General features: G+C 41.8%; 3 protein-coding genes and 1 non-coding gene across 6 annotated transcripts; 1 reads left to right on the top strand and 3 right to left on the bottom strand.

Annotated features, from left to right (window-relative positions):
• The first annotated feature begins 787 nt into the window (after positions 1-787).
• On the top strand, positions 788-5,800 carry LOC120038875 (sphingosine 1-phosphate receptor 1-like). Its single transcript, XM_038984463.1, has 2 exons — positions 788-883; positions 2,459-5,800. The coding sequence occupies exon 2, from the start codon at positions 2,732-2,734 to the stop codon at positions 3,932-3,934; it is 1,203 nt and encodes a 400-aa protein (XP_038840391.1). The 5' UTR covers positions 788-883; positions 2,459-2,731; the 3' UTR covers positions 3,935-5,800.
• A 1,082-nt stretch (positions 5,801-6,882) lies between these two features.
• On the bottom strand, positions 6,883-9,920 carry LOC120038887 (kinetochore protein Spc24-like). Of its 3 annotated transcripts, none has more exons than XM_038984468.1 (6): positions 9,807-9,920; positions 8,509-8,677; positions 8,266-8,410; positions 7,515-7,619; positions 7,299-7,375; positions 6,883-7,171 (listed from the first exon to the last, which is right to left on the bottom strand). In XM_038984468.1, exons 2-6 carry the CDS (start codon positions 8,660-8,662, stop codon positions 7,065-7,067), a joined length of 588 nt encoding a protein of 195 aa, XP_038840396.1. In that variant the 5' UTR covers positions 8,663-8,677; positions 9,807-9,920; the 3' UTR covers positions 6,883-7,064. The 3 variants fall into 3 exon arrangements, with proteins under 3 accessions (XP_038840396.1, XP_038840395.1, XP_038840394.1); XM_038984467.1 differs by lacking the exon at positions 9,807-9,920 and adding an exon at positions 8,919-9,019; XM_038984466.1 differs by lacking the exon at positions 9,807-9,920 and having other exon boundaries at positions 8,509-8,938.
• Positions 9,070-14,807, bottom strand: LOC120038866 (protein KRI1 homolog). The gene is made up of 19 exons (XM_038984453.1): positions 14,582-14,807; positions 14,203-14,273; positions 13,928-14,033; positions 13,716-13,821; positions 13,566-13,626; positions 13,425-13,474; positions 13,196-13,286; positions 13,017-13,094; positions 12,819-12,925; positions 12,554-12,686; positions 12,363-12,458; positions 12,089-12,259; positions 11,921-11,996; positions 11,714-11,826; positions 11,400-11,553; positions 11,140-11,270; positions 10,589-10,653; positions 10,384-10,479; positions 9,070-10,289 (listed from the first exon to the last, which is right to left on the bottom strand). Exons 1-19 carry the CDS (start codon positions 14,664-14,666, stop codon positions 9,803-9,805), a joined length of 2,277 nt encoding a protein of 758 aa, XP_038840381.1. The 5' UTR covers positions 14,667-14,807; the 3' UTR covers positions 9,070-9,802.
• LOC120045238 lies at positions 10,835-10,932 on the bottom strand. Its single transcript, XR_005476669.1, has one exon. It is a non-coding gene; the product is annotated as a Z30 small nucleolar RNA (small nucleolar RNA).
• Positions 14,808-15,470: the final 663 nt, after the last annotated feature.

Raw genomic sequence — 15,470 nt, 5'->3', positions numbered from 1 at the left:
AGCAACATTTCAACTACTTTCTACTTTTTAGCTACTTTGCAACTACTTAGAATGTTAGCTAACTCTTCCCTAACCCTAACCTTAACCCTTTTAGTTAACCCTTCCCCTAACCCTAACCTTAACCCTTAACCTAACCTTAACCCTAACCCCTAGCTAACATTAGTCAACTAGCTAAGGTTAACATTAGCCTCCTAGCCACCTAGCTAACGTTAGCCACAACAAATTGGAATTCATAACATATCATATATTTTGCAAATTCGTAACATATTGTACATTTAGCAATTTATAACATATCATACAAATTGTAATTCGGAACTTATAATACGAAATTGATGATGGACATCCACAAACTAATACATACCATACGAAACTTAACATATCATACTAAATGGAGTGTGATGTATTTATGTACAGAATCATATGAAATGCTCTGAGACCAGTTTGGGAAGTAGTATAGTGATCCATTTTACAACCACCGATCAAAAACATATCAGATGGCATTGACCTAGAAAGAATGCACTTTTAAACCTTACAGCATGCGCAACTGCCTGTAGCCAAAACAGATCATAAATGCCTCCCACTGCATCCCTGCAATAATTGTAAACCAGAGAGTAATGCTATTTCATCTCCAAGCCACCTCGGGCAATTTATTTACCTTCAGTTATTGCGACTTCAGAAGCCAATTAAAGGAGAGGTAGGGAGGAAGCCTGAGCGTTGGAGGGCAGAGTCCAGCCCAGCCCACTTCAAGTCGAGTCCTGCACCAGTCTATTTTCTCTTATCACCATCTGTCACGTCTGATCATCAGTCAGAGCGTACGGTATTCAACGCAAGACAACTGCGCTAAATAAGAACACGTTCTCAGGCAAAGTGAAACTTTTAAAAGGTAGGTCTTTGTAGTTATATTTGTGTAATAGCCTACTTATATTTGTACGGGGTATTCTTCGGATTTATAGATATTTTAATGATACTTGTTTGGTATTTATATATTCAACAGATATTATGGTGTTTTAGACAGTTGATCGAAATTCTATAATTTGATGGCAAATTAGGCTAAAACAAGGACAGGTTTATTTGTCTTATATTTGAGAAATTCAGCAATGTTGTGGAAAATCCAGATATTTACCTTCACAATTTTGATACAAGCCTGTAGCCTATACTTGCCCACTGATAAGTTGATGAAAACAACAGATTTCAGTGTTGTCTTGTTATTTTTCTGAAATAATAAAAAACTTGAATAACTAATAATTGTTTAAAAAACGTAACTTAATTCATACATTTGCATACCCAGTCCATAATAATTTTGAAGTAGTGTTTTATCATATGCTATGTTTCAAACAGATAGGCAACAGTGCCTCAAATACAATTTAATACAATTGTATTTGCACATGCTTGTAAACAACAGGTGTAGACTAACACTAAAATGCTTACAGACGGGTCCTTTTCCAAAAATGCAGAGTTAAAGATTAAAAAAATAAAAATAAAAATAGTGGGACAAGGAATAAATACACAGTGCACAACGAATAACAATAACGAGTGAAAATAACATGGCTATACAGGGAGTACCTGTACGGAGTTGATTTGCAGGGGTACGAGGTAATTGACGTAGCTGTGTATATATAGGTATGGGTAAAGTGACTGGACAACAGGATAGATAATAGACAGTAAATAGACAGTAGCGTGTGTGTGTGTGTGTGTGTGTGTGTGTGTGTGTGTGTGTGTGTGTGTGTGTGTGTGTGTGTGTGTGTGTGTGTGTGTGTGTGTGTGTGTGTGTGTGTGTGTGTGTGTGTGTGAGAGAGAGAGAGAGAGAGAGAGAGTGTGTGTGGCGTCAGTATGCATGTGTGTGCGTTTTATGTGTGTGGACATATGTATTGTGTGTGTGTGTGTGTGTTTTGAGGTGTTAGTGTAAGTATGTGTGATTGTAGAGTCCAGTGTGTGTGTGTATAGAGTCAGTGCAGGAGATTTAGTGCATACAAAAAGTGTTTGTGTGTGTGTTGGGGTGTCAGTGTAAGTATATGTGTATATGTGAGTGTGCCTACATTTCTGTTCATGTGTGCATCGAGAAAATTAATCAAAGTTGACAGGCAGAATGACAGTTTTGCCCCCCAAAATAAAACTGAGCTTGAAGACAAAGATAAATATGCTAAAGATGAATATGAATTAGTGACATAATAGGCCAAGTTTCTCCAGGACAAAACACTAATATTGGGAATTCTGTTATTATGTATTTTTAATGGCGCCTTAGCTTGGTAATTTCTCATTTGTAAGGCACCTGTGGAGTAAAGTCTTTGCCAGTTTCATACTCAAAAACATTCTATTAGAATTTGAATGAAGACAGGTACTGTTAATTACAAGATTAATGAGGAATGTACGCCCCCCCCCCCCTTTTCTTTACATGTGTGTGTTGTTACAGATAAATAGGCTATTATACTGTATATCAATACTGTTATTTTGTTTCCAGGTTTCTTGCTTGTCTGAGCCATCCAGTGGATTGTCCAGGCATTGCACGGTTTTGGATAATCACATTGAACATTCTTATTACCATCCATTCTAATACTAAATACAAAAAACTGGACTGATCTATCTGTCAGAAACGACATTCAAAGATAGATTTCCTAAGGAATGTACATTCCCCACTTCCAACATATTGAATTATGGACTGCTTAAGAACTATGTGACGCAGAGTGGAAAGCATCTTGTCAGCTAAAAAGAAAGCAACATTCCCAGAATACCAATGGAAGCATCGCATGCCGCTTACGCTGCTGTTGCTGCCCCCACTGTGGTTCCCATGACCCCCTCGGCAGGGTACCTGCTCCGGATGTTCCACGAGTACCAGAGCAATGCTGTCATCAGAGAACACTACAACTACACAGGCAAACTGAAGGAGAACAAGTACAAGGATGGACTAAAGCCAGAGGCCATAGCCTTCCTGCTGATCTGCTTGCTCATAGTGCTGGAGAATGCTGTGGTGCTGTTAGCTATCTGGAGGAATAAAAAATTCCATCTGCCCATGTACTATCTGTTAGGCAGCCTAACACTCTCAGACCTGCTAGCAGGCTTCACCTACATGGTGAACATTGTGACTTCAGGGGCCAACACGTTAAATATGACCCCTGTGCTGTGGTTCCTGAGGGAGGGGGGGGTCTTCATAACGCTGGCCGCCTCCGTCATCAGCCTCCTGGCCATCGCCATTGAGCGCCACGTCACCATGGTGAGGATGAAGCCCTACCAGGGGGCCAAGCGAGGCCGGATGTTTGCCCTGATCGGGGCCAGCTGGGTTCTGTCAGTGTTCCTGGGGGTGCTGCCCGTCCTGGGCTGGAACTGTATGGGCCGTCTGGACCAGTGCTCCACCGTCCTGCCGCTCTTCGCCAAAAGCTACATCCTCTTCTTCATCACCGTGTTCACCGCTGTGCTGCTGGCCATCGTGGTGCTTTATGTGCGCATTTTCCACACTGTCAAGTCCAACACAAAGCACCTGGGCTCTGGCCCGCAGCGCAAAGGCCTGGCCCGCAAGTCCCAGAAGTACATGGCCCTGCTGAAGACTGTCACCATCGTGCTGGGCGTCTTCATCGTCTGCTGGCTGCCTCTCTTCATCCTCCTCCTGCTGGACTTCTGCTGCCCGGCACGGAGCTGCCAGGTGCTCTTCAAGGCGGACTACTTCCTGGGCATCGCCATGTTCAACTCGCTCCTCAATCCCATCATCTATACACTGACCAGTAAGGACATGAGGAGGGCCATCCTGAGGCTGCTGTGTCAACGCTGCCTCCTCACCAAGGATGGCCAGGTGAAGAAGATAGGTGTGCCCTTCCTAGAGTGCAGTACCAGTAAGACTGAGGCGCCCTCCCATAGGCTGGAGGGCCTGGAGATCACAGTCTCCTCTGCCAACTTCACCCCTTCCACTATTAAAGCCATCTACCCCAGGATGTCAAAGACATGACTTGTCCATGACGGCCCAATGTGACTCAGCAGTAATAATGGATAATTGTCCAATTACAGTAAGAGCAGAGTTCTGGATACCCCCTTGACTGGACCACTCTTCGGCACCATCTTACAGCTGTGAGACTACTACATGTTACGTATGGGTTGTAAATGGAACTACAAGCAAGGAGGAAGTAATACTCTTCCTCTCACCTCAATGGTAGAGAACGTCAGCGGAACCCACCATTGTCCTATGTTTTGCCTTCCTCCGCTGGTCTGGCATTTTCTTCCTAGACAGATAAGCTGGAGGTTTCCACTTAAAGACTGGTCGGTCTATTGTTAGGAAGTCAAACCTCAGTCACAGTGTTAGAGAAATAAATACCTTGTTGGTTTTTACTCTTCGGCGCGAAGCATTAAACGGATTAATATGCTGTTCTCATACTGTGAAATTCCTTTTCTCGTATGCTGAGATACAGTATATATTTCATACGTTAACAATCTTCCATAATCCAAACTGCAGAATAGAAAAACCCTCCTGAAGGAATGGATTCATGTTTGTAGCAGTATTTTGAATTCACCATTTACCGGTAGTTAAAGAGAACCACTCAACCAGCACCTGTGAAATTAACGTTATTCATGTATTTTTATTATACAAACATTGAAAACACATTCAGTAGATATTATTTTGAGTCATATACATAATTAAAGTATACATTTGAGTCATGCTAGGGCTCATCCTTATATCCCCTGTAGAGAAAATACATAATACAAACATAATGACATGTAGTTAAAACATGAAGCATCCACACCCAAAACTGCTGCCAGAACCATGTCATTTTTGTCATCTGATCTCACGTCAGCTGGAATTCTGGGTAGAGGTTCCCAGACCAACATTAGAGGCTTGGTGGCTTAGAAACACAGATAATTTCACGTTGATGCCTCTTCTGGTTTGCACATCTTTGGAGGTCTCTAAAACACACGTAGCAGCAGACATGATTGAGAGCAATTAAAAGGACAGATTAGGCTTATTGACGGCTCTGGTTTTGTGGACTCAAAGTATGGAAATCATACTGAACACAGCCTGTTCACAAAAACAATAGCCTTCAGAACTTTCCTGTACAAGCTGGAGAATATCCCTCTCATGCAATGAAGTGTTATGTCTATCTTCTGTAAACAGTGGTTAATTAATAGAAACTTGTCAAAAACAAACCACAAATGCTTGGGGTTCCATGTATGAAGTTCCATTGTGACAGCAGTGATGTTTGAAAGCAAGCAATTCAAATCTTTCACATTGTATATAAATGTACAAATGAAAAAAAAGAATTTATCTTACTGTACTATACGGTATATTGTGTAAATAAAATGAACTATAGTTTCTGTATTTTAAACTAAACTTAATTTATGAGGCCACTGCCAATGTTTTATATGTACATTCAAACGATAAATAAATGTATGTAAACAACATCTCCAAAAACAGTATTTTTGGACATTGTTTTGCAGAATAAACATCCATACAAATAACATTTATTCTAGTTATTTCCTCTCACCAAATCTTTGTGAAGCCAGAGGCCTCATGTGTGAGAATATGAAAGTGCTAGTGTCAATGTGGTGAGAGCGATGTTTCAGATCTTTCACAGGAAGCTAACACTCCCATCATCCACCAGCTATAAAAGGCTTTGACCTATAGTCACCACATACCATATACTTCAACACTGAAAAGTGCATAAACACTGATAAGCATATGTCAACTTAATTAATTTTAGAAGATGGAACAGTCTACAAAATATACATATACACCAAGGTGTAGTTTCCCACGATAGAGCAGAGACAGATGCCAAAGAAACAATGTACTGTATATCACAATAAAATGTAAATGTCTGATTGATGCTGAAGTTATTGAATAAAACACACAAGCACACACGACAAACCCCCAACATGACCCACAGTGCACCAAATCCATACCACAAGCAACCACCCAAGAAGAAGGCATGCGCTTGTGGTAACACAGAGAGAAGGCAGCAGTCATTGGGGACAATAGACTTGACGCCCCGTTTCCAGTAAGATTATCAACAAGAAACCACCAGCTGACGAGGTTACACGAGTTGAGATCCAAACGAAACCTGTCCCCCGCCCTGTACCAAATCAACTACTCACCACATGCTACACTGGCAGAAACCTACCTAAGCATCGGCAATAAAATTACTAATTTACAAAACGTGTGGGACGTGCAATGAAGATTAATGGTAAGATTTGCATAAATTGTGTGTGAGCAAAAAACTGCCCTTTTCCATTCAAAACTAGAAACAAGTCCTCTCAACCATAAATGGTTGAACTCACTTTGTCAACTTGGACTTTTGCAAGTGGGTCAAGTTTGGGCTGGCCACAAATTTAATAAATACAGTTGCTCTAAAATGAAATCATCTCCACAATAACTCATGTCAGGCTTTCTGCCCTGCCAATTATTTTATCCCTTGGGCTTTTAGGCTAACAGATGTTCATTAGGAAAATTCAATGGGTTGACAACTAACAGCAACACATTATTACTGCAGCAGTTACAATTATCTTTTTATTCAACCAAAATCTCAGAAACACTAGCCAATTGCGCATCCTCCTTGCTTTAGACATGGAAAGCCCATGCAGGAATAGCATTTACCATGAATAACAGTTACCATTCCAGAAACTCTCAAACTTTGCAAATTATTATTTTTTATTGCTGCAATTCAGTCCAGAATACTGTCTGTTGCATAAGCACACCTTCAAATTGGACATTTATTGCATTAAAAAAGGTGAGCAGCACCCAACTTTTCAATACAGTAATTTCAGTACTGTATCAAAAAGCAGTGGGCTTGCAATGACACCTATTGGGAGAAAATAGCCTTTATAAAAATCATATTGACTATGGTGAAAGTAGATACAAATAAAAGCTAGGGTTATAGGTTACTACCCAAATAAGTATTCTAGGAAATGTGATGTTTAGAAAAACTGCTTTATTCAATATAACAAAATGTCATGGAAGGCAATACCAACAATAGGAATACAATCTTAGTTTAAAATAAATGTATTACAACACACAACACAAACACCACAGACAATCCAACTACAGGACAAACAACTACTGGACAGATATGGCAACTTTACTTTGATCTCTTCTACCATTCAGTGCTGACAAAGTTCCACAGCTCATCACTGACTGAACACCGAGACCGCACAGAGGTGTCTATGTTGATTGGTGTGGCCAGGTCAGCTCCATAGTGAACTGAAAGGGATTAAAGTACACTCAAACTTTAGTTAAACGCAACCAAAACCCACATCAGCCAGCCATTAAACAAGAATTCCACATTTGTGACTCTCTGATGGAAAAACAGTTATGCAGTGACAAATACCTCCTCTCAGAATGTGTGGCTCCGTGTCATACTCCCACTTGATCTTGGTCACCTTGTGGTACAACTGGGCCACGTATCTGCAGAATGAACAGTTTGTCAAGTTGCACCATGCTGTTCATGATGTGAGATCAATGCTCACCGACTATCATGGTTTAGTGTGGTGGGCTCGTGTGGTGTTGGGAGTGATTATTTCAGTATGCTGTTAGTCCTACTCACATGGCTGATGGGATGACCTCTGTAGTGTCATCATCAACCTCCTGCTGCAGGGTCTGCAGCTCCTGCTCCGAGTCACGCAGACTCTCCAGCTCCCTCTGCAGGAACCTGAGGAACAGGTCAAGGAAACCAACACGGGGAGAATCTCAATTGGTGCTGTTCGACTCCTCGTTTCCTCAACTCCATCCTCTACTACTCCTCAACTCCAACCTCTCCTTGCCTGATTTTGAAAAAGGTCAAAGGTAATTGAGGAGCGGAGTTGAGGAAACAAATGCACTTGTATTAAATAAGAATCCTTGTCCACTAGTATGTCATCAGGCAAATTACGTTTACAAGGGTGGAGTCCCAAAATAAGTGTAACGTGATAAAAACATTTAGGTAGTATATCAAATCTATGTAGTTAAAAAAAAAATATATATATATTTTTTTTTAATGTGTGCATGGATTTCTCTTTCGTGAAAACAGCTGATTTAAAGGTGTTGTTGCATATTTTAACACACTTCAGCGCTAGTCACCGGGAGGATCCTCTGCATACTCACTGTATGGCATATAAACTGAAATCTCAAAATACTTTCAACAATGGATGGCAGCCTGGTCAGCCTGCAGCAATGGACAAGCTCAAGGTAGAATGTGACTGCTCCCTATATGTATTATCTGGGCAACACAGCATTCATGTGCACTTTTGAGAGCACCAGTTGCAGTACATTTAGAACTTGTTCTGTATAGAGACAGAGCATGACTGGGTGAAGGATACTGTAGTTCTGAGTCCATGTTCTGGCTCCTTGCTGTACACTGCTGCAGCTCCTGCTCCAGGCTGTCCAGTTCCCGCTCTGCCTGGATCTTCTGCCCCTCCATGTCCAGCAGTTTCTGGCTCGCCTCATCCTCACACTGAACTACACCTGAGGACAATGGCGATCAAGATTAGGCTATATATCTTGAAGGCATGGAAAGAAAGTTATCATATGATAGGATCTACAAGTTAATTATTTTTCCTTACCGTTTAACACCAGTGTGATGGTTTTCTTCGTGTCCAAGTGTCGCTCAAAGAAAGACTGCTGTTTTTCTCTCACTTTTCTTAATTCATCGTCAGCTTTGCTGCTTTTCAGTATTTTGACCATCGACTCTCCCGTGTCCATAACGTCCTGAAGCATGGTGACACGTCTTTTCTGTGGAATATTTGAGTAGAAATAGATAATAAATGACTGCCTGTTCTAGAGCAGACTAGCCACAAAAATTGTTTGCTGCCTACGGTCAACAAAATCAAATGCTATGTCTAACTAACGTTAGCTGCAGAGGCTCTTGTTTGGAAACAGCAGTCAACTTTAATGCCCAGACCCTCTGACAGCTACTGTTACTAACATCTTAATTAGATACGTTTAGAAAGTTGTACAACAAGCATTAACTTGCCGTGTTTTGCCGATTGTAAACAGTTCACTGACAGTTTTGGTTCACTTCAGTCGTTTCCGTAATTCAAAGTTGTCCTGCGAACGCGCGCACTTACATGAGGTGCCAGCGAAAGTGCCTGACAGAATTTTTGATTCTAAACAAAAAAACTAAATTACAGGACAAATGTAAAGTATTTATTCACATACACAATAAGTAGATGCCTACAATTGAAAATATCAAATAGAAAGCGCCAAAAATATCCAGCGTTGTGATTGGCTAGATACACATGGGGGTGACAATGTCATGAGATTGTGTAAAATAAATCGTGCAATGGAACCTGATGGACCCACGGAGTTTAATTTTCGTTAGACGAACAATGTAAGGCAGTGGTTCCCAACCGTTTTCGATTACTGTGCCACCAACTGAATTTTGCACTGCCCGGAATACCCCCTCGTGTGCATTTTACCAGTAAGCCTATGGTCTATTCTCAAATACCCCGTGGATAGGCCAAGTACCCCTGGTTGGGAACCAATGATTTATAGTATACATACTCTCTTCGATGGAACTGCGGTTGTGCGGTGAGATAGGTAGACTCACTGTACCTCCAGAGGTTATTTCTGGACAAAATTTGTACATTTTAGGGAACCATTTTCCAAGTTGTTCAAGCTGATCTGAGTTTTCAGGAATAAAATACAAAATATACAATTCTAAGCGGCCCTCAGAAAAATAGCAGGAATGGCAACTATCAGTGCCAATGCTATTGTAAGCTCATTCAACTTTGATTTATTAGGAACCATACTGTTCTCTGGTCCATTTATATTGTGCAGCTTGTCACTTTACCAACCATTCTCCGCAAACCACAAAAATATAAGGGGAAATAAATCATGATGGTGCCGTTCTCTCCCTCACTCCTTGATCCGTTGCTTCTCAGTCTTCTCTTGAGCCTTTCGTTTCTGCCTGCCAAGCTGCCTGAAGTGCAGTCTCTTGGGATTCAGTCCATAGGCCTTCAGTCTCTGTCCGCTGAACTCTCGCCCACCCATTTTCACCCTGAAGGGCCCCTTCCCCGACATGAGGCGGCTTCCTGGGTGCCTGTTTTTCTTCTTGGGCAATTTTGGCCTTTCAGTCCTTGTGTTGGCAGTCTCCTGAGTGGTAGCAACTGTTTCCTGCTCCAGTTTCAACTTCTTGGATTTGGGTACCAGGAACTCCTCTTCCTGGTCTCCTGCCTCTCTCAGTGCCTGGACTACCATCCCCTCACCAGAGTCCAATGCAGAGCTTTCCTGACTGGGTCCAGCCTCATCATCATCCTCCAGATCCTTGTCATCCTTCTCTGCATTCTTCATCCTGTCTCTTCTCTTCTTACCCACTTTGGTCTTGCCCTCTGCTTTGTCCTCCCTGCAAGGAAATATGTGCACAAATTGGTCAATGATGATAATTCAGTTTTCTGGCAGAATATGTTCTCTAAATCTGCATATGGTAGAATACTCACTCAGCATAGAAAGAGTTCAAGACTTCTATCTTTTTCTTCACATTTTGTCCTTTGATTTTGTAGTTCTGCAAATCACTCATCTCTTCCTTGTCAGACCTGAAAAAGAGATTGAAGAAAAAAATAGAAAAGGAAAAATCTGAAAGGCCATTTTCCCCATTAGTAGCTGATTAGTAAATGCCTACTGTTTTGAGACCAGGTTCAGTACCTGAACATGCAGGTCTTCTTTAGCGAGGCCCAGCGGTTCAGCTCTTTCTCATCTGCTCCCAGGATCTGAGGGAAGAACAAGTTACTTTCTGTAATAGTAACATATTCATACAGCCACTTTAAACATAGAAGCTAAATCCACAGAAATGACTTTAAACCTAATTTGTGCAGATAAGGCTCCAAGCAAGTTGATAACTCAGAAAGAGAAATGCTTGTATGCACTATCATTCTGTCTCCTCATCCTCGTCTGCTCAGAGAGAAGATTAACTGAAGTCATGCCCTGGTCAGAGCCGTCCCCGGAGGGTGGCAATACCAGGTCAGCCACATCTCAGCTCATCAGTGCAGGACTCAGGGTCTGTACAGTACAACACTATAGCACAACCCAGGGTTGGGGGGGTCAATTATATTTCAATTCCAGACAACTAAAAAAGTTAACCAAACTCCAATATTTTCTAATTGAAAAGCATGGGAAAGAATTTGAATTTTAGTGTACTTCCTGAATTGACCCCAACCCTGAGACAACCTAGTAGGAACTAGAGCTCCCAGTCTCACCTCGTCAGTGGACAAGCCAAAGTCATTGGCCAGGACTTGCCTGTAGCGAAACCTGCAGGGGATGTCGTCTATGATGTCCTCATAGTCCAGCTTATAGTACTCGTCCAGGTACTGCTCAAAGGACTTCTCCTCTGAAACACATATAAACGATGGATGCATGAAAGAGCATTCAGTCTCAATATCTATAGTACATCGAACAGAATCTAAAAGGTTATGGAAAATAACCCAAGATTCATGGCGCTGAACCTCCTGAGACTTACGGGGGTCAAACACAGGCTTGTTTTGGGTAATGACCTCAGCAAAATGAGACTTCTTTCTCTTCTTTCCCATCAGCGGGGCATCCACCTTCATCTTCTCCTTTTTCTTCTGCTTCTTGGAGGTGCTTGGCTGACTGGGATCATAGTCTGCATCCATCTGGTCAAGTGAGAGTTCAGATGAGTGAGTCACATACAATCTCAAAGGCCTGACTATCGCCAACATCAACGAGACCTTTATTTCTGACTAGCCTCCACTAAACGTGTTTCTGAAGGTCTGCAGGCAATGCTGAAGTGATGATCATATTAGAGGAACTCACAATAAAATCTGGATCTTCACAGTTTGGCTGGTCATACTCTTCTCCTTCATGCTCCTCTTCTTCACCACCATATTCCTTTTCTCCACCCTCTCCTGTCCATGTGTCCCAGTGTTCTGCAGGACAGAGAAAGCTACCTTATTACAATGCCACCGATTCTAAAGTATTAAATTCTACTTGAGATAATAAAATCAGCAACGAGGGACTTACCACCCTCTAGCTCTTCAACTTCAAACTGGGGCTTCTCCCCCCCTTCCTCTCCATAATATTCATCACCAAAGAATTTCTGGAAAAAGAAAAAAATACAGGGAGAGACAATAAGAGGAGTGTCTTTTTATTTACAATCTGTTTCTCTTCTTGAGGTGTGTGAGTGGTCACCTGCATGAGCTGGTCATGCTGCTGGGGGTCAAAGTCTCCCTCCAGGTCCACCTGACTGGAGGCCAGCTGCTCGTTGCCTGTCAGCTCCTGCAGCCGCCGCAGCTTCTGCATGATCTCATTACGCTTCAGGTTCTTCAGCTGCTTCAGCTGCTCATGCTTCTGCTCCTTCTCCTGCATGGGCCAGAAGAGTGACAGGTCGGTTCGATGGGAGAGTGAGAGAAATGAGGAAGGGATGGAGTGATGTATAAGATTAACTAAAAGAGAGTCTACTGACCCTTTTCTTCCTATCCTTCACTTCCTCCCTTTTGAGCTTCCTGCGCTCGTCTTTGGAGCGGACAGAGGTGGCAATGGTACGGGGGTAAGTCTTGATCTGTAAGGAACAATAGGCAACTATATGACACCAATATACATACACTACACCATACAAACAGACATGTGCATGTAGAGACAGACGGGAAAGTCCACCTTCTGGGCATCAGGCTCCTCAAAGCGGAAGTTGTAGTGTCTTTCAAAGTCCTCCTGGCGCTCCAAGAATGACTCCCCATCCTCTTCTGAGTCCTCCACGTCATCATTCACCACCTCGTCATAGCTGGGAATCCTGCACACAGCCATGGCAGATTAGTACACAGTCAGAGTGGTGATGAGCACTGCTATACGATTACAATTGAAAGCATACATGGACAAAACATATGTGTAGACACATAAAATAACTTGTGTAAATAACTGTTACCTGTCCACGTCATCTTTCTCCATGTAGCCCTTATTCAGGACAAAATCCCTAAGGAAACACTCCTCCTCATCCAGCTCTGGGTCGTTCCAATAGTCCCTCAGGTATTTCTGTCTCAACACACAGCACATATTTCAGTCACAGCAGGTCATTACATATCGCTCTCTTGCCCTCTATTCCAACAGTTTCTCCATCACTCACCATGTCCTGCACCTCTTCTAGGACCCCCAGCTCTGCCTGGCCTTTCAGCCAGTCCACATAATCCTCTTCCTCTTTATCCTGTTGGGTAGAAATATAACAGGTTAGAGGAATAGAATGTTTCTCTCTGCAGTGCTTTATACTGTAAGATAAGACAAAGTCAGGCACCAGTTCCCACTGACCTTCTCTTCCTGTGTTTTGCTCCTCCTCTTCAGCAGCTGAAAGTCCTCTTCACTGCCTTCCTCATCACTGTCCTGTATGAATTTACGGAAGCTGGTGGAAGCATGACACAGTGTTTATGTTCCAGAGACAGTTATAAAAGACAGAAAACAAGAGTTTATTTATAAGTGTAAATACACCATGTTCTTTAGGGCAAAGGACACAGTGATTATGAGAGAATTTAACCCTTACCTCTCTTTCAATTCTCTCTGCTCCTGGATGTAACTTGGAGATGCAGCTCTCTGTCAAAGAAAGCAAAGGTAAACAATACATGACTTCTCATGACATACCTCCATGTAAATGTGTCATTACATACAATGTATCATAACATGCCTCTCTCCTCTTTGCAGCCTCTTCATCATCACTCTCCTCGTCATCATCATCCTCATATTTACTGGGAACGAGACAAATTGTTATTGTCAAACCATTTGCCCCAAATGAGATACAAAGATATGCACAGTAGGAACACTGCAGCTCACTCACCCTCCCCTTTCCAAGATAACTTTTCGCTCATAGTCTTTCAGATACATTGGCTTCTCTGTGGTTTTCTTTGAAGTTGAAGGCTGGGCATCATCCCCAATGGATGCATCTGATTAAGAATGAAAAGTTGGGTGGTGAAAGACACCTCTTAAACAAACAAGCAACACAGAATCAAAGTGTCATACCGTAATCAGTTGCAGCAACAACAACAATACCTTCCACTGTGTAGAACGTTGCATCAGTCTGATAGATCTTAGGATCTTTCTTCTTCAGCAGAGACAATGTTCTGTAGAAGTCCCTTTCAACTTTGGGGTCAAGTTCCTAAGAAGACACACATTAGTCTGCATTGAAATTACAAATATACAGGTCAAGGACACAAAGGTAGGGCCAAAAACACTGACAAACGATAAACAGAACACCATGGCAGTGTTGGCATTGTGAACTTGAAACTATATAACTAGCCAAATGTATATACAGTAATAGTACTTACCACCTCGCTATCATCATCTGACTCTGAACCAGACTCACTCTCGTCAGCTTGGTCGCCATATTTGTCTTTCACTGAAATAAAGCAATAATGAACATGACAAGCCATTCAATGTGCTGCAAGCATTCCGCCAGGAAAACAAGTCAGAACTAAATTGCTATCTAGCTCGACATGCTAGCTACCTAGTTATAACCAAAAATGTAATGATGGCTAAGTTAACTTCTGATCGTATTATTATGTAAGTTAAATAAATTACAGAATAAGATTAATTTCAAGTGAGAATGGGATCAAAAGTTAGCAAGCAAGTTGAAAAGGATAACTTTAGCTAACATGAGCTAAACGGCTGGCTTGCTAGCTAACAAGCTTGGGAAGTCACACTTACGCCTTTGTAACTCTTCTTTTTGTCTATATTTGTCATATTTCTCTGCAAAGTTTGAATTAATCTTGAAATCCGAATTGCCTGACATGATTACTTGTGAACTGGATAATATTTATCGGGAAAATAATTCAGTGAAATCTGTTCATGATGCTAACATCCACATGTATAGAACTACCACGTGGTTTCCTGAGAGGAGGGTCAGCAGTGTTGCTTTTTCGGGTAAGTTGCTAGAGGCAGGTTGATTTGTTGCTAAAAGTTGCTAAATGACGTTGTGATGTCATTTTGTGATAACGTAAAACTGCGTCATTACGTAGAATACACTAACGTTACTCAAATTGATTTGACATTTTGTTCAGGTACAGACTCCCACTCTTTTCTGTACTTCTGGCTGTACAATTTTGATTGAGACATGTTGATTGATGTTGTAAGTTCTGTTCAAGATCAAACATTCGTGACCAACTATATTCATTGGGTTTGGCTTGTCGAACCCGTACTACTGCTGCTGCAGTCAGCCAACAATGATTTGCTGCTGCCTGTGCACGGGCTGAGCGCCTGCTGCTGACGTCACTCACAATGCACTTTTGCAGCCAGGCAGGTGTGTTGTAACTGAGTGTGTGACAGAGAAAATCATTTGTGTCATTTAGAGGAGATACAATGCTAATCTACTCTGTAGCTATCTAATGTTTTTGTGTTGTCTGACTCAGAAAGAACAGGTCAAAGACACCAGTTTACTCACCCTGTTTTCAATTGCAATTATCGAGACAACTATTCCTTTTTATACTTCATCAATATAATGTTCTGTTTTTGTCTAGTTGGACGAGTTAGGCCTATGCCCAAATTATCTCAGTATATTCTGTTTGTCACCTCAACATTCCTGTGGCTCTGACCTCTC

Source organism: Salvelinus namaycush, chromosome 3 (assembly GCF_016432855.1).
Source record: "Salvelinus namaycush isolate Seneca chromosome 3, SaNama_1.0, whole genome shotgun sequence".
Taxonomy (NCBI): Eukaryota; Metazoa; Chordata; class Actinopteri; order Salmoniformes; family Salmonidae; genus Salvelinus; species Salvelinus namaycush.
The sequence above is the reverse complement of the archived record's forward strand: the minus strand, read 5'-3'. Positions and strand labels throughout refer to the sequence as shown.

Coding starts and splice junctions, on each gene's coding strand:
- LOC120038875 (XM_038984463.1), top strand. CDS start 2,732: ATGGAAGCATCGCATGCCGCTTACGCTGCTGTTGCTGCCCCCACTGTG.
- LOC120038887 (XM_038984468.1), bottom strand. CDS start 8,662: ATGCTTCAGGACGTTATGGACACGGGAGAGTCGATGGTCAAAATACTG. Junction 8,411..8,508: donor CATCACACTGGTGTTAAACG/GTAAGGAAAAAT, acceptor CATTGTCCTCAG/GTGTAGTTCAGTGTGAGGAT. Junction 7,376..7,514: donor GAGGTCATCCCATCAGCCAT/GTGAGTAGGACT, acceptor TTCATTCTGCAG/ATACGTGGCCCAGTTGTACC.
- LOC120038866 (XM_038984453.1), bottom strand. CDS start 14,666: ATGTCAGGCAATTCGGATTTCAAGATTAATTCAAACTTTGCAGAGAAA. Junction 12,687..12,818: donor GAGAAAGATGACGTGGACAG/GTAACAGTTATT, acceptor GGCTGTGTGCAG/GATTCCCAGCTATGACGAGG. Junction 10,290..10,383: donor TTGAACTCTTTCTATGCTGA/GTGAGTATTCTA, acceptor ATTTCCTTGCAG/GGAGGACAAAGCAGAGGGCA.